This window comes from Chelonoidis abingdonii, chromosome 16 (genome assembly GCF_003597395.2).
Source record: "Chelonoidis abingdonii isolate Lonesome George chromosome 16, CheloAbing_2.0, whole genome shotgun sequence".
NCBI lineage: Eukaryota > Metazoa > Chordata > Testudines > Testudinidae > Chelonoidis > Chelonoidis abingdonii.
The window spans coordinates 12,638,367-12,656,344 of record NC_133784.1 but is presented as its reverse complement, the minus strand read 5'-3'; the positions used below and the strand labels follow the sequence as shown (position 1 = coordinate 12,656,344).

Here is a 17,978-nt window from a genome sequence, read left to right as displayed (position 1 = left end):
ACCTTGTGCCTGTTTCCATGACTTGCCTAAGTAATTAACCATTCATTAACCAATTGGTAAAGAGTGAAAACAAAGTCAACCCAAGTCAGTGGAACAAAGAAACAAGATCTCTTACTGAAAACTAGCCATGTTGGTTTCACCTCTTCTACCCTTAATCAGGATTTTAAGAAACAGGGAACTTTACAAACACCATTTTAACATGGTTAACTTTAAAATATTTAAGATGCTAGTTTGATTAATCTAGCTCTGTAAGCAGCAGTTTGCTTTAAATTATATATCTTCCCCACACACACACATACAAACACACACTCTGCCAATTTGCACCACTTGCCAGAGGCTCAAATTCAACGCCATGAGCAGACATGTAACCACTGGGCCAGGAACACAAGAGACTCAATGACATTTCCTTATGATTTAATTTTAACATTCATTCAAATATTATAATACACAAACATATAAGCCAAGGCCTATTTAAAATCTTTGGTTTTACATTTAGGAGACAGTTAAGATTTACCCAGTAGGGCTTTTTCATCTCTACTGTCCAGAATTCCATATTCTGCTTCATTAGGAAAATAGTTTTATTAGGACATCTCTCAGGGAACTGGATAGCCAACGACTGCTGCTTAATCAGCACTGAATTAATGAGATTTATACTTACTGGGTACATGTTTGAAGAAGGTGTTACAGTATGAAATTTTATGTTTGAGAGGTTCTGACAGTCAAATAAAGATGAAAAGTAAGATCCTTTTTGTTGTTTTTTTTGTATTGTACTTAATTTTAAAGGTGTCTCGCAAACAATTTAATAGCTTTTATATCCTCTTGCTTCATTATGATAATATAAACATGACCTGAAAGGCTGTCCACAGCTTCTCCTCCTCCCACAAGAGGTTCCCTTCACTCATGCTTGTTTTTACATTGGAAATAACAAAAAAGCATGGTCTTTCTTAATTTTGCTAGATCATTTTGAACTTTTTTTGCGTGGGAGTGGGGAAGAGGGTGAAGGAAGAGTATTCAAAAGCATATGTATTATTCCATCTGGCACCTTAAATAATGGGCTGGGGTATTGAAACTTCAAAATTTCCTTTCCGCCCAGTGTTTATTAGGTATTGAAGTTGAATAAAACACAGCACTTTAGAATTTTAAACAGAAATTAAAAATTTCTTTCCCTCTCTAATTTTCAGCATTTTGTGATTTTATAATGTTAGAAGTTCTCCAGTCAACCAGTGTCCTTCAGAATAGCCCATAATGGAATTTCTAGAGTAAAAACAAGCAAAATGTGGAATTTGAAAGAAAAAAGGGAACAATCCTTTTTTTCCCATTTGCAAGTCAAGCTTCGGCCGTTTTGGATACATCCAGTGCAATCAGTACGATATCTACAAGAATGTCCCAATTATAAAGAATCCTCTACATTTGGGTTCCTTCAAACTCCAGTTATAACCAGGAAATTTCTCCATCCTGCTAACTTGCTCTCTCCTCCTACTTTGTCTCCATGGCCACAACCCTCATCAGCTTACAGTCTGGGATAATTAGGGGAAATTGCCTCATGGTAGAAAAATCAATGTTTGATTGAGTTTCCTTTGCATAAGGAGAGGAAGTGCAACTAGCAGAGCCATGAGGCTCCTGCTCTTTTCCCCTTTGAACTGCCGGGCTTTGACAGTAAGATCCCAGCTGAGAGTTAGAAAAGTGGGGGTGTACTATTACAGCTTTCTCTAAGAGGTCTGGGAGAGCCCATTATTCAACAAGCCACCTTACCTGCACACGTTTGGTTTTCCACAAGATATTGTAAGCCTCAAGAGAAAAGGGCAGGGGCCAATGATTAGTAACTAAAGCAAGGAGACTAGCACGTGAGCTCATTCTAGATACAGCATGGAACTGGTCAGCATACCGAGTGGCGTTCAAGACAATAGCATGCAGAGAGAATGCAGCCCCTGATCTGAGTCCTGCCCCAGTAAAGACACTGATGGGATCAGTCATCTCACACTCCTCCACACCCTCGGGAAACATCATTTTACACGTTTAACGACAGGTCCTTTCCCCGTTACTCTATCTCTGGAAAAACCCAGAAACACCAGTCTCCATTCTCTCTTCTTCAGAGCAGGCAGTTCAACTACAATACCATCTATCAGCAAGAAAAGGGATTCACTTAAGTTTAATTCTTGTGCAACTCAGCATAAGTACCCCGTTTGTGGAAGTAGCTCCAGCCATAGTCTTTCCAAACTGTCTAGCATGGCCTCATCTGTCTCTGTAGTCAGAAGACCCCTATGCACTTTCATTTTTGCTCTACCAGGAGCAAAAGAAGATAGAGACAGTGAAAGAAGCTCAATCTACACTGGTCTATGAACTCAATTTGGAAGCCAAAAAATGGCTCCAGCTAAGCTGGTTTCTAATACTGTGTAGGGCCAATATGGACAGGGGCAAACTGTGGATCTAAAACACTTTTTAAAAATATTGTGCTAGTGGAAAGTATGGTTTCCAAGATGTTTTTAATCCTGTTTGGCCCCATTCACACCCACTGGGCAGAATGGTTTAGCTAAGGCCATGTTAGAACAGATTAAATATGGCTTTCAAACACTATTCCAAAGTCAGTGAAGCCAGAACCAAAGAGACTTGGCCAGTACATCACAGTCCAATTTGAATGTCTGGGAGGCAGATGAACTCCCCATCACTGTGCCATGTAAAGGTGCCTACAGTCTGAGTTTGCAAACCAGAGTTGTCTGACTGTGTCCTTGTCAAGTGACTCCTCCATCATGCCTCTGCAGCCATCACCCAAGAATGACATGCAAGACTTGGTCTTTGAGGAGTTACTTAGGCTGTGGGCAACAGGCTCCTTCTCTGTTTTCACTGGCCACTGGGATGATTCATCCCTTGCCCACACCCTCCCACTTCTTTCCTTCAGAAGACTCCTCAACAGTGTCCCAATTCCCACTCACCAAGACATTTAATGATCCAGTGAGAACAAGACTCTCTCCTTTCCGGTCCTGCCCCAGGCAGATCCACAACAATGGAAAGCAATCATTGCATGCATTCTCCCCAAAAGCCATGCTGTGTCAAAAGGGTACAGGGAGATTTGCTACACACAACATAACTCTATCCCAGGTGGTGTTTGCAGGAGGAAGGGAAGGAAGGAGAGATGGAGGGAGGAAGGGAGAGAGAGACCTTCAGGTTCTTAAAGAGCAGTACCCTCTCTAACTGGTTCAGGGCTTTGGGTTGTTCCCCACTACTTAGTTCCAGTTTGTTGAGGAGACATGGAGAGATCTGTGAAAGACAGGCAAATGCATGGTTTAAACAAAGCAAAATAAACCCAAAGAGAAAGAATAACCTGGCAGAGCGCAAGACTATGGGGGAGAATTGTAGCATGCGGTAAACAGACAGGATAAGGTGACAGTGTTTCAGAGATCGGACTTAGAGCATTGCTTTCATGAGCTGGGAGCAGCCATCACCTGATCACTGGATAGCTTGGGGGAGGATTTACTTACAGAAAACTACAGCCTATGTACATGGGCATTAGGAATTCTGGCACTTGAGTATGTCACATAGACCAGTTCTTTCCCTGTTCTCACTGTCCAATCTTATGCTCAGCACAAAATCTTTTGCTTCCTTCCATCAGAGAAGGAAACATGCAACAATAGTGTGTCACCATATGCTGTCATGGAAGTACCAGAGCCTCTGCTGGTTCAGATCCTTTATCATAAGCACACACTGACAGCAGATTTTCCAGGACACCTCTATGTAGAAGAGTGGTTCTAAAATGTCAGGGATCCAGAAGGAAAGAAAAGACGTATTACATTCTTAAACATGTGAGATCACATTTGTGGTATGTACCCTACTGCATCCAGATGCTTAACACTCATTAGCAAGGCAGCTGCACATACAAGATGGTGATAGGTAACAACCCAGAGCCCTACAGTCCCCTTTCTCCTCCAAGAGGGTGTGGAGGGGAGAAGGAACATCCTCTTCCAAAGACAGAAGCCCTCGTCTGAGCTCAGATTTCCACCATGGAGCATCTCTCTCAGTTTCCTACCTCTTTACGAGAAAAGCCTCCAAAAACCTTGTCAACACTAGGGAATTTTTACAAAGTTTTCACAGTGCCTCACCTACCCTCAGGAAGGCTTCCTTTTTAGGTCAGGGAGCAGGAACAAGGTGCACTGGTAAGCAATACAGACAAATGTTGTGAAAGCGAAGGATGAAAAAGAAGCCGAAGAGATGTCAGAAAGGGTTAAAACATTTGGAAGGCATCACCACCAGATCCCACGGCCTGCAGGGGTTCTAGATGAGGAGCAGCTGTTGGCTACTGCCACAGCTCTGCCTGACTTGCCTAGGCAATAATTCATAGGCAAAATTCATTGCTGGAAAAAAAGTGAGCACACCTCCACAGAGTTCAATAAAGCTGTGCCATTTACACCAGTGGTGAATTCAGCCCTATGTTATTTAGTGTGCTTTCTTCACTGAGCTAGAGATTTCCAGGAATAACATAACCATAGATGTGAACGCAAAGAAGAGAGATGTGAGCAAGCAAGAGGAGGTGGAGGAGACAGCAGGGAGTGTACTGGTTCTTACCTTCTTCATGTTAGCCCCCACATAGCTTTTAGGTTCTTCCTTAAAGTGAGGCAATCTGAAAGACAAAGAACATGCAGGAATGCACACAGCCTCCCGGGCACTGGTGCAGGAAGAGAACACTCTCTTCAGATCTGGCAGTAAACACTGAGGATGGAGGACCACCTTGGACCCAAGATGTTCTCCAGGAAGTGGTCCTCTCCCAGTTTCTTTCTGCTGTAGAGGATGCTATAGGAAAAGCCTTCTCTACACTATTGAACGTTCATAGAAAGCACCCCACTGCTGCTAACAGTGGTACAGCTATGCTGATGTTAATTGCTTCAGGAGTACTTATGTAGCAAATTCCAGCTGCTGGTTTCAGCACTGCAAATTAAACTTGTCCAGAGCAAGTCCAAGTAGCACATTGCTGAAATGGCAGCAGGAGATCAAGAGCTCCCAATATTCTAGCACCAGTGAACTGTGAATCAGTTTCTCTTCTCTCAGAAGCAGCAGAGTCAGACTTAGAATAGTTATTACTTTGAACTTATCCCATGGGACCATCTAGAAGCCCTGTTATCCTCCACATTGCACAGTATATAGTCAGAAATCCAGCACTATTTTCTCCAGTCCTCAGCCTGAAAGCCTCACATTAAGCAGCCCCCGCACTGGGTGTAGAGTAGATGGGAAGGTCAGAGCTCGGCAGAGATGGGCAGCTTAAACCTGTCCTCCCAAATGATCTCTGCAATAAACAGCATTTACTTCTTTACCACCCACACACCTTGCCTCCTCTCATCTGGCTTCCTTACACTTCTGGCCTTCACATGCTGGGGAGACAGCAAGCCCATGCCCTAACTTTGCCCAAGGACGAACAAAGTAATATTCCAAAGGAAAAGCAAACAGAGCAAGCCCACCATCCAGAGGCAGTGCTCACCCTACTCGTGCCCCCGTGACTGCCACAGATATATACAAGTTCAGCTGCTCTCAGGAACTAGCCATGGTGGTGATATTTTCAAGTTAAATTGGGAAGGGGAAGGAAAGAGGAAGCTTCATATGGATTTGTGAATAAGAACTCTGCCAAGCTGCCAAATAAGTGAAAATAATACATTGATCGTTGCTCCTTTATCATACACTTGCTTCTGAACCTAGCCACAAAGACCCATAGACCACAGGGTCTTTGCATCCATCCAGCTATCTATGTGGTCAGAATCAGAGCCATATTTCAAGGCAGAAGGGACCAAAAGACCATTCAATATATCATACACCACGAACACCAACCCAACAACCAGAATTAGACCAAAGTATTACACCCCACAGCAGGCAAAACTATTATGTGCCAAAAGCAGAGATTAGACAGGGCCAAAGTGCACCAATACCCAAAGCACCCACAATGGCTGGGAAATGATTAAGTGAGATATACTCAGAGAATCCTGGCAAGTGACCCACACCACACACTGCAGATGAAGGCAAACCCTCCCCCTTGCCAGGTCACTGCCAATCTGACCTGGGGGGAAATTCCTTCCTGATCCCCCAAGTTAGACCTTTAGCATGTGAGCAAGAACCAGCCAGCCAAGCATACAAGAAAGAGAATGCTCGGTCTACCTCCCAGCCCCTCTCTCCCCAGTATCCCATTTCCAGCCATGGCCATCCCTGAGACTTCATGTATTCTGGATTTTTAAAATCTCCTGTCTCTGGAGGGTATGGTCAAAAGGAATCCCTTCCTGACACCTGTAGGTGGCCAGCTGAAACCCCGAAGCATGAGCTTTTAGAAATGTAAGACAAACTGGAATTGAGCCCAAGGGCTGCTGAGCCCTGACCCCCACAATCACAAGCAACCCTGTCAAACAATCACACTCAAATTTGTCTCTCTTAAAATGAATTAAATTTTTGCCCTCAATTCCTAGAGGGAGGCTGTTCCAGAAACTCCTCCTCCTGATGGTTAGAAACCTTTGAATTTCTAGCCTTTATTTATTTGTTTATGGTCTGTTTATGTTTGTTTTTGTATTTGTTTGTTTGTTTTTGTGCCAACATTGTCCTTTAGCTTAAATAGCTCTTCATCTCCCTGATATTTACCCCTGATGTATTTATAGAAAGAAATCATAACCCCTCAGCCTCCATTTTCTAAGCTAAACAAGCAAAGATCTTCAAGTCTCCTCTCAGAAGACAGACCCTCCTTTCTCCTGATCATCTTAGTATCTCCTCTGCACCTGTTCCAGTTTGAACTAATCTTTCTTGAACATGAGTGACCAGAATCGTACACAGTATTCCACATGAGGTCTTACAGGTGCCTTGTACAATGGCATTAATACTTCTCTGTCTCTACTGGAAATGCCTTGCCTGATACATCCTAAGTTCAAACATGCTTTTTTCAGTCACATCATATTGGTGGCTCATACTCATCCTGTGATCAACCCACACACTCAGGTCTCTCTCCTCCTCTGTTGCTTCCAACTGATGAGCCCCATCCTTATTACTAGACCCTAAATGCATGACTTTTCACTTTTGTACTATTGAATTTCATCCCATTTCTGTCTCTCCAGGCCTCAAGGTCATCCAGATCTTCCTGTATAATATTCCAGTCCCAGATCTTATTGATCATCAATGCCTCCCAACTTCACTAATGAAATATGCTCATGATACAGACTCATACTTTCTGTGCCAGGGTCATCAATAAAAATACTGAATAAAAGTTGGTCCCAAGACTGATCTTTGAGGAACTCCACTAGTAACAGCAACAAAGAGTCCTGTGGTACATTATAGACTAACAGACGTATTGGAGAATGAGCTTTCGTGGGTGAATACCCACTTCGTCGGATGCATGTCAGATCCAGACTAACATGGCTATCCCTCTGATACTCCACTACTAACGTCCCTCCAGTCAGGTAATTCACCTTTCTGCATAACCTGTTGCCTTTCTCCCCTTTAGCCAGTTCCTTATCTACCTCGCAATTCTTGTACTGGTCCCCATCTTCTCTAATTTAACTAAAAACTTCCCACATGGTACCACGTCAAATGCTTTACTGAAGTCCAAGTATATTAGATCTACTCCACTGCCCTTATATAAAAAAATCTACTATTTTCTCAAAGAAAGAAATAAGGTTAGCCTGCAATGATCTATGTTTGGTGAACCCATGTTGCTTTTCCTCACCTTTATCATTTGCCTACATGAATTTAATTATTTTTTCCTTCATAATTTGTTCTAACGCCTGGAGTGCTACTGATGTTCGACTAACAAATCCAATTGTCCAGATCACATTTTCTCTCTCTCTCAAATATACTTATGAATTAGCAACTCTCCAGTCATACTGCATTACCTTTGAATAGATACATTTATTAAAAATCCTTGCTACTGGATTAGCAATTTCATGTGTCAGTTCTTTCAGTATTCTGGGATGGAAATTATCCAGTGCTACTGATCTGAGCCCATTAAACTCTTAAGTTTTTCTTCCACCTCAGATGTGGAACAGAGATGGGGCTAGCAGAGCCAGTTGCAGCGGCTGGGAATGTGGAAGATGGAGGGATGTGCTTGTGGGAACTGGAAGTGTTAAAAAAAAGAGCAGAGGCACTGCATTCCCCAGTCAGCATTTCTCGGAACAAACTTACTGCACTGCTTTTTTTTTGCCCAGATCTCTATATTTGTATAATACCCAGAGAAAGGCTTTGATTATTTCATTGGCCAGGAAGAGGAGTTTAGGCATTGCTTACAAAAATGAATTAAGTACTGAGTTTCAGAAGGAGAGGGAATCCTAGTTCAACACTTTGGCGGTGTTGGTCAGGGCACAAGTTTCATCCAAATGACAAGCTGCCCCAAGTGACCCTGAAGTAGTTTAAATTCCTTTCAGCATCTGAGGTGAAACTCTGCTGGAATTAAGCATATGTCTATTTAACACGGTCTTTCTATTACATTTTTAAAGAGAACTATACATTTTTAAAGCACTGAAATGGATTCTGGGTTTTTGAGTGGAATTTGCATTATCTGGCCAAAGAACCTTTTCTTAACTAAAAGTTCTTGTTTGGTTGTCTGTCTGTCCCTGAAGGCCACCTTAAACCATACAACTTGGTCTAACCCCCCCACCTCCAGTCTTGATGAGACAGCCCAAGAGAGAAGGACCAAATCCTCCCTTCCCCACCACCCTGAAACCATGGTCTGATCAAACGGATTTTCTGTGGGCCCCTAAGTGGAAGTGTGGAATCTTCCTGTCCATAGAGGGCCATCTCAGCAATGCTGAGGCAAACACAAGCAGGTTTACCTTGTGAAGAGCAGCTGCACCATGTCGACCAGAGTGTGCTCTGCAGATTTTCTCAATAACTCTGCGAAGACAAAAACAAATAACACAGGTGTCATTACTCACTGTGATATTATCAAGAGGCTTCTCCAAGCAGACTCCCCTCCGAGCCTTGTTTACAGAGGATTATGGCAAATTTATTAAAACCAGCTCCAACTCTGCCTTGCTGCAAAATGGGCACATACTCACAAGGTGGCGCCACGGAGCTGGGGAAAAAAAACAGAGGAGCCACGGAGCAAGAAGTTGTACAGTGAACCTCTGATTAAGTTTCTATGAAACTGTGGAAGCTTGTGATGTTGTAAAGTCAGCACATTCCCCTCGATGGATTTCATGCACTGGGTCTAGATGCAGAGGTCTGGAGAGCCCAGACCATTTATTAGGAGCCACCACCGTGGGAATATGAAAAACAAACCTACCACTGAGTCTCATTTCAAAGCATATACGGAAGCAGGACTGCATGATCTCACATACTGACTCATTGGTGAGATGGGCTCCCACCGGAGTGAGCAGCAGGGTCCTCAAAACCTGCAAAATGCAAAGTTTAAACGTAATGCAGCACCGATGCCATTCACCTGCACACTGAGACAGGGTCGAGGCACTCAGGAAAGGTCTGCTTGGAACCCAGGAATCACTGCCATGAGTGAAAGGAGGAGGGTTTCCAGAAGTCACTTCAAAGTGACTCCTGCCCTTGAGCACAACGAAGCTGGAGAGCAAGAGTGATGGCTCTGCTCATAGGCCTGACACCTCACATGCTGCCCAACACTTCGGTTTGCTGAGATTCCTTAGCCCAAATGCAGATCCAAGCGATATACAACTCTAGGTTTGTTTCAGAATAACTCCTTTCACTCCCCCTCTACAGCCCTTGGCTATCACCAAAGAAGCTGCTGGGTTCCCCATCCCTGCTTTCCCCACCACTGGAGAGGAACACACACAGTCTAGGATCAAGGCTATAGCACATCAAGAACTCTATTTAAAATCAATTCATTTAAGCTTTTAATTATTTTCATTTGGAAAAGCTTTTACCACAGGTACATGAGCCATCTGTTTAAAAATAAAGTCTGTCACTAAGCTCTTGCAGAGTCAAAACAATGCTCCCTCCCCACCGCATCTCCATGTAACTGGATCCACTCAGTACTAGGCAGCAGCCATTATGGTAATTGCCACTTCTCTCTGCTAACCTGCAGGATTTTCATCAGGACAACCTCATCGCTCGCCGGATCCGTGCCCACAAATCGGGCATGCGTGACGGCGTCCGCCATGTTCTCCATTCCCTCAGCTGTGCCCTCATGGCTGGGATCTGCACAAGAAAACAAAGAAGCCATGACAGGAAATGGAAACTGACAGGGAAAAGCCAGCTGCAGGCTGTCGCCTCTGTGCGGAGACACTAACCCAGAGCTGCTTCACTTACATCTGCTGTCTTTTTGTATGGCTTGGGGGTAAACTCTTTCCCTGTAGGGTCCACTCAACTTCCGTTAGCATTGATAGGCGTTCTGTTTATTGCTATATGTTTTCAGTATTGCACACAGGGCCCTTAATTGGGGACAGGAACTGTCTTTTCTGTTTGCAAAAAGCTTATATGTTCCAACAGACAAAGGAAAGGGGAGAAGAGTAAGTGATTAAGCTGATTACATCCCCCTGTCCCCCCCAGATCATGTTTTTGTTGGTAAGTTATAAGACTACTCCCCAAACACCTAATCAGCTGTTAACCACATCACACTGGGGAGAGAAAAAATGTCAACATATGAAACCAGTTTCCATTTGCTAAACTGACTTCTACTACAGGCATAGAGTCCCTGCCTGGGGTTTCTCCCCGACAGGGAAGGAAGCTGTCCTCTGCTGCCTAAGGTCTCTCCCAAGAGGCAGAGAGGGAGAAGAGGCCAGCAGTTCTCTCAGGGGGAAAAGGGTAGACAGAAAGGACCACGGCTGAGATACCAGAGCTCCAACCCTCCCACTTCAATCAGTCATCAAGGCCCCTCTCTCCATTTCATTCTCTTGTATCTACAAACAAGGGTGCAGCTGAGAGGGAGTTCTGGATAGGATTGTTGCCAGTAACCGTATCTTGTGCCACATTTCAGTGGCTTTGGGAAAGCTGCCTCTGGCTTTGATTTCATTCTCACCTAAACAATACCGCATTGAGCAAGAGTCTTGTTACCATCTTACCTAAACAGTCATTAGGAAAGAGAGGAGACAAACTAAACACTAGTTAATACCTCATTAATTGGGGACAGGGCTCCATGAACTCCAGCAAACACATATCTGGCAGAAGAGCCCTGGAAACAAAAGGGCCTTGTGCACTTGGCAGAGAAGCTGCAGCAGATTCTCTCTTCAGCTCTAGTAGCATTCACCCCTCAACCACTAAAGTCTACATATTAAAGAAAGCTGCCCTTGTTGTGTTCCATGCCTTCCGTATCCCACCACAGAGAGCAGGCTCAATGGCGCTGTGCAGGTTCTGAAAAGCTACTGTGTAAGAAACATTTTTCACAGCTACACGCACAGCAAAGGATGGCCTCATGCTATGTAGCAGCCTGCCACTGGATGATGCACAGATACTACTGGCTGAGGGGCAGTAGCCCACCAACACAGCATGCATCCTTATCTTATGCAGATCTTGCTTTCCTCTGATGGGTTTGTTTTTACATATTTGGGCAATGCTTATATAACGTCTTATTAAACTGATCAGAGTCTGTCAGAGATTTGGATTGGTCATTTATGACTCCACGTCAATGGCATCCTGTTGAGCACTGACACTTGGTGGCAAAAGGCAACACGTGGATCTCAATGACAGAGAGGTGATAGAAACTCTCTGGTGGCCTGACTTAAAAGTAGACCTTTCACTGCTTAGGATATACAATGGCTTCTACCATTGCTATTACCAGCTCAGCTCCACCCGTGGTGGTGCTAGTGCAGACTAACTGAGCTGGGTCAGGTGACCATGTGGTTTTAACTACTGACTCTCATCTTTTGAGGAATTCAGGCAATTCAAGGGTCCTCTCAGCAGGAGCTTTAAGGGAAGTGAAATAATCGGAGTGAGGAGAATATGCTTCAAACCTCTCAATAAGCAAGCTCTTCTGCAGCTACAAAGAGCAATGGAGCAAAGATAGACACTTCCAAGTGATTTAAGTAGTAAATCAAACTAGCTGTAAAAACAGGTAGCATACCCAAGGTACAGTTCCTATTATTTATTCTCATCAATTCCAATGAGGAGGAATGTGGCAAAAAGAACAATTGAGTGTTTTTTATTTTAATAAATATGAGAAGGTTCAGGGACAATGCAGCATGTAAGAATTAGGAACACAGGGAAAAAAAGCTTAAAGGCCTACCCACATGTTATCCTATAGATAGTCATAGCACAGCATGAAGTTAACTCATTCTCCAGAACTTGGACTAATTAGCTAGCCATTTATTACTGGTCAGACTGCTGTACAGGTTCTTAGTATCAGATGTATACACCAGAAAATAAAACTCAAAAGAACCAGGTCAGAACTGGAAGGGGATTCTTATTCTCACCACAATATAAACCAATTCTACTACTGCAGGAGGTAGTTATTTCTCTCAATCTACACAAGATGGATCATCTCTACTGCAGCATACAGATTCAAAGAGTGGCTCCCCTGTGGTGCTGAAGATATAGCTTAACTGTTGAAAATCCAGACTGCACCTATAGACATGCTGAGCCCAGTGATGTTGAGAGTGAAAGTTTGTTTTAGAAGTAGAAATGTAGAAAGCTGCTATGAACATTCTGAAGTCCATGACATGTATGGTGATTGCAGCAAAGCAAATACATTTCAAAGGGAAAAGTAGAGAATATGCTTTTGAAATTCACTGCAAGCCTTGACTGAAGGTTAAGGACTGCTCAAGACATCTAGATAGGTTTGGTCAAGTACTGTGGAGGAGCCAGTGGTCATGGTATATGTTGGTACCAGTGAGGTAGAGAAAGGTAGGAGAGAGGTTCTAGAAGCCAAATTTAGGTTGCTAGATACAGAGAAGGGAGGATCTCCCTGGTAGCATTCTCTGAAATGCTTCTAGTTCCATGCACAAGACCAGTTAGATAGGCAAAAAAGACGGTTACTCACCTATGTAACTGTTGTTCTTTGAGATGTGTTGCTCATATCCATTCCAGTTAGGTGTGCGCACGCTGCATGCATGTTCGTTGGAAGATTTTTACCCTAGCAACACTCGGTGGGTCGGCTGGAAGCCCCCGGATATATACCCCTGCCAACCCAACCACCCCTCAGTTCCTTCTTGCCGGCTACTCTGAGGGCGGGTTTGGAATGGATATGAGCAACACATCTCGAAGAACAACAGTTACAAAGGTGAGTAACCGTCTTTTCTTCTTCGAGTGATTGCTCAGATCCATTCCAGTTAGGTGATTCCCAAGCCTCACCTAGGCGGTGGGGTCAGAGTGAGATGTGGTAGAATGCAAAACTGCTGAGCCAAAGGCTGCATCATCTCTAGACTGTTGAACCAGAGCATAATGCGAAGCAAAGGTGTGGACCGAGGACCAGGTAGCTGCACAAAATATTTCCTGGATTGGTACATGAGCCAGGAAGGGAGCAGATGAAGGCTGAGCCCTGGTAGAATGTGCGGGAGATGGCCCAAGGGAACATGAGCCAAGTCATAACAAGTGCAGATGCATGCCGTCATCCAAGAGGAGATCCTCTGGAAGGAGAGAGGTAGGCTCTTCATTTGGTCTGCCACTGCGACGAAGAGTTGGGGCGATTTACGAAGGGCTTCGTCCGTTCGATATAAAATGTGAGTGCCCTATGGACATCAAGGGAGTGCAATTATTGCTCCGGTCATGATGAGTGCGGCTTCGAGAAAAAGACCAGAAGGTAGATGTCCTGATTGATATGGAAGGCCGATACCACTTTAGGGAGGAACGCTGAGTATGGTCGCAACTGCACCTTGTCCTTGTGAAAGACAGTATACGGTGGGTCCACCGTGAGCACCTGAAGCTCAGAGACTCGTCTGGCCAATGTAATGGCTATGAAGAAAACTGTCTTCCAGGACAGGTATAGCAGCGAGCAAGTTGCTAACGGCTCAAATGGTGGAGACATAAGTCTGGTTAAGATCAGGTTGAGGTCCCAAGTAGGGGCAGGGCGGAGTACTTGGGGGTATAGGCGCTTCAAGCCCTTGAGGAACCTGGAAACCATAGGGTGTGAAAACACGGACCGGCCACTCTCTCCTGGGTGGAGGTGAAATGGGCCGGCAGTGACCCTCATGCATGTGCCGCTAGGCCTGCTGTTTTGAGACCAGAGGTAGTCCAGGTAGGTGGTGTATAGCATAAGTCCCAATTTGACTTATAAAAACCGACGTCAAACTGTGGTGACCTGCATGAACCTCAAGCTTTATTATCAGCTTAGATTGATAGCGTGCCACCAGACAAGAATCAGTGCCTGCCTACTCTCGTCTCCCCAAACCTTCCTGGGGGACCCAGTCAGATGCCTGCGTCTACAACAAAGGAATACCTCTCCCCTTGTCTTCTCTTTATTCGTCCCGGTTCCTCCCTGGGCATGGCCCTGGGACGATCCTATTTAATTACTTGAATGCAAATACAGAGAGATCCAGTTTCTTTAACCCTCAGTCAGAGTTCCTGCAAGGTAAGCTTTGCAACTCTGACACAGAGTTTCCCTTCCAGTCTTTCCCTGGAGAGAAGCGGTAACCCTGGCACAGAGAATTCCTATCCCTGAGCCTCACCTAGAAGAAATCCAACAAGTTTTAAAGAAGTTTATATAAAGAAAAAAGAATAAAACTTGGTCTCTGTTCAAGGTTGACATATAGGGTCACTTGTTAAAGGAAAAATGATAAAGCCTTATCGAAAGATAACAATTTCAACTTTCCAGCAACTACACATATGTAAATACAAAACCACAATATAAAGCCTATTGTTTTTCTACCTTTTACTCACACTTGGAACAGAAGTTAGAAAGCCTGGAGATAGAGATCACTTTTATTTAGTCGAGGAGCACAACAAACAACTCACCCAAAAATTCCCTCCCTGAGCTTTGAAATCCGGTTCCTTATTGGTCTTGGTTCGGAGTCTTGTATTGGGTTACCCTTTGCAGGTGATATAGACATTTAACCTTAGTTATTGTTATTGACAGGTGGGGATCGAGGGCCTCAGTGTGAGTAAATTTTTGTGTTTTGCGCCGCAGGGAACGCTTCACTTGGCAGATACGTTAGACCGAGTTGAGTTTTCTTGCTATCCAGGAGTACATTTGTTGTACTGAAGGCGAACGGTTAACTCTAATGGCTCACCCGGCAGGAGCACGCATGAGGGTTGTAGGGGACGGCAGGTTGGTAGTTGAAAGTCTGCGTGTTCTTGAGTTTTATGAGGTCTTGGGAGAAGAGGCAGGGTAATTGGTCTGGCTATCGACAGGTCAGCAACTGGTGTGACAAGTTGCTGCCTGAGGCCCGTGGGGCGTCTATGATCAGCGCGTCGTCCTGTGGCGCTTTAGCAGGACCCTGTGACCGTGGAATTGGTGGAAGGCATAAAGCGTTGGCTCGTCCACGGTTAGAGCGTTCCGAGATCGAGCTGGGGAGGACCTTGGAAGGAGGAACATTGGCATTTCCTGTTCTCGTGGGAAGCAGGGTCTATGTGGGGAATCCACTTCCGTGAAACAGAATGAATTAATGCACCGGCGGCAGATCGACACTGTGAGCGTGGAGGATCTGCTGAGTAATTCCGCCGAGTGTTCCGACCCCTGGCGGAGACAGACGCAACAGTCCATGGGTACCCAAGGTTTGTATGGGCTTCCTGACAAAGGGGGGAGGGACGTGTCCCGTTTATGTAATACATGGGCCGTTTTGTGTCTTCAGTGGCTCAACAGACACACAACGGCTTGCGATGCTGTTTGACGCTGGCACACAAGGCGGACTGCTCTCAACTCTCGGACATTGATGTGCAAGGCCAGCTCCTGAGATGACCAAAGGCCTTGAGTGCGAAGATGTCCGAGGTGAGCACCCCAGCCGAGAGATGACGCATCCATCTTTAGGGCTATAGAAGGCTGGGGCGGACGGAATGGCATTCCTGCACACAGCAGGGAGGGTGTCAACCACCAGTCAAGAGAACCTAGGAGTCTCGGGGGAACCATGAGGATCTTGTCTATATTGTGTCTCCCCGAGTGGTATGATGAGGAGAGTCAAGTCTGAAGGGGACGTAGGCGTAGCCTAGCGTGCTTGGTCACGAACGTGCAAGCAGCCATGTGACCCAGGAGGCCGAGATAAGTTCGAGTCGAAGTGGTTGGGAATTTTTGTAGGCCTTGTATAATTGATATCATTGCGTGAAACCGCAGCTGTGGTAAGCAGGCCCTGGCGAGACTGAAGTCCAGAATGGCCCCAATGAACTCTATTCTTTGTGTGGGAACCAGAGTAGATTTCTCTAGGTTGATCATCAGACCTAGTTGGATGAATAGATCCTTGACGACGCCCACGTGCCGCGTTACTTGGGTCTCGGAGGAGCCGCGAATGAGCAAATCGTCGAGATACGGGAAGACGTGTACACGTCGACAACGGAGGGACGCGGCGACTATGGCCATACACTTTGTGAACACTCTTGGGGCTGTGGAGAGGCCAAACGGAAGGACCGTAAATTGGAAATGTTGACGGTTGACCACAAACCTGAGGTACCGTCTGTGCGGAGAATAAATGGCAAATGTGAAAATATGCGTCCTTCATATCGAGGGCGGCATACAGTCTCCAGGATCCAAGGATGGGATGATGGTCCCCAAGGATATCATGCGGAACTTCAACTTTATCAAGAACTTGCTGAGTCCCCGCAGGTCTAGAATTGGTCTGAGATCCCCCTTCGCCTTGGGGATTAGGAAATACCGAGAGAAGAACCCCTTGCCCCTCAAGTCCTCCGGTACCTCCTCTATAGCTCCCATGGCAAGGAGGGACCGTACCTCCTGCAAGAGAATTTGCTTGTGAGAGGGGTCCCTGAAGAGGGACGAGGATGGGGGGCGGGAGGTGAAATAAACTGAAGGTGGTATCCAAATTCTACCGTGCGTAAGACCCAACAATCTGAAGTTACTTGGGTCCACGAAGGGAGGAAAGAGGAAAGGCGGTTGCAAAAGGGAGGGAAAGGATCCTGTTGAACAACTGGTACGTCGCCCTCGGGCGCGCCTTCAAAAGTTTGGTTTAGGTCCCGCGGGTGGTTTGGCGGGGCCATGATTCTGACCCCCCTGGGGTCCGGACTGCCGTCTACGATTGCCTCGGCTACGCCTCCTGCCAAAGTCCTGCCACTGTCTAGGCGGGGGGTAAGGGCGTTGAGTCTGAGGCCAGAAGGGTCTGCGCTCAGTGTGCGGTGTGTGCATCCCGAGTGAGCGCATGACCACCCTATTGTCCTTCAGACTCTGCAGCCTAGGGTCAGTCTTTTCCAAAAATAGGCCCTGACCTTCGAAGGGCAAGTCCTGTAGCGTATGCTGCAATTCAAGTGGAAGGCCTGACACCTGAAGCCATGATATTCGCCTCATGGTAATTCCTGAAGCCAGAGTTCTGGCCATGGAGTTGGCTGCATCTAAGGAGGCCTGGAGAGAAGTTCTCGCCATCTTCTTTCCTTCCTCCAAAAGGGCTGCAAACTCTTGGCGCAAGTCTTGGGGGACTAGCTCTGTGAATTTCTCAACTGTCACCCAGGTGTTATAGTTACAGCGACTAAGTAGGGCTTTTTGGTTTGCCACCCTGAGTTGGAGGCCCCCGGCAGAGTAGATTTTACGTCCCAATAAATCCATGCGCCTAGCCTCCTCTGCTTTTGGGGCAGGGGCTTGCTGGCCATGGTGCTCCCTTTCATTAACCGATTGGACGACGAGGGAGCAGGGTGTACATGCAGGTACTCGTACCCCTTAGAGGGCACCATGTACTTCCTCTCAACTCCCTGAGCCGTGGGCGGAATAGATGCTGGAGACTGCCAGATAGTATCAGCCTTCGCTTGGATTGTCCGAATAAATGGTAAGGCCACCCTTGTTGGAGTGTCAGGCGACAAAATATCTACCACCGGGTCCTCTATCTCTGGAACCTCCTCCACCTGGAGGTTCATATTCAGAGCCATCCGTCTCAGGAGGTCTTGATGTAACCTGAGGTCAACTGGAGGAGAGCCTGAGGAGGATGTCCCTGCCATCACTTCATCTGGACAAGAGGAAGAGGAAAGGCCAGGGACAAATGAGT

The 17,978-nt window shown here is 45.7% G+C and overlaps 1 protein-coding gene across 17 annotated transcripts in view; it reads right to left on the bottom strand.

Moving 5' to 3' along the window:
- GBF1 (golgi brefeldin A resistant guanine nucleotide exchange factor 1) overlaps positions 1-17,978 on the bottom strand; it is a 166,917-nt gene that overhangs the window by 48,335 nt on the left and 100,604 nt on the right. For 7 of the 17 annotated variants that reach the window (XM_032778231.2, XM_032778229.2, XM_032778228.2 and 4 more), the window contains 5 exons: positions 9,995-10,113; positions 9,233-9,341; positions 8,781-8,841; positions 4,558-4,612; positions 3,157-3,255 (listed from right to left, as the gene is read on the bottom strand). In XM_032778231.2, coding sequence (XP_032634122.1) covers positions 3,157-3,255; positions 4,558-4,612; positions 8,781-8,841; positions 9,233-9,341; positions 9,995-10,113 — 443 coding nt within the window. Of the gene's footprint in view, positions 1-658; positions 746-3,156; positions 3,256-4,557; positions 4,613-8,780; positions 8,842-9,232; positions 9,342-9,994; positions 10,114-17,978 lie in introns of those variants that run through there. The other 10 variants (XM_075072936.1, XM_075072940.1, XM_075072939.1 and 7 more) reach the window with 3 other exon arrangements.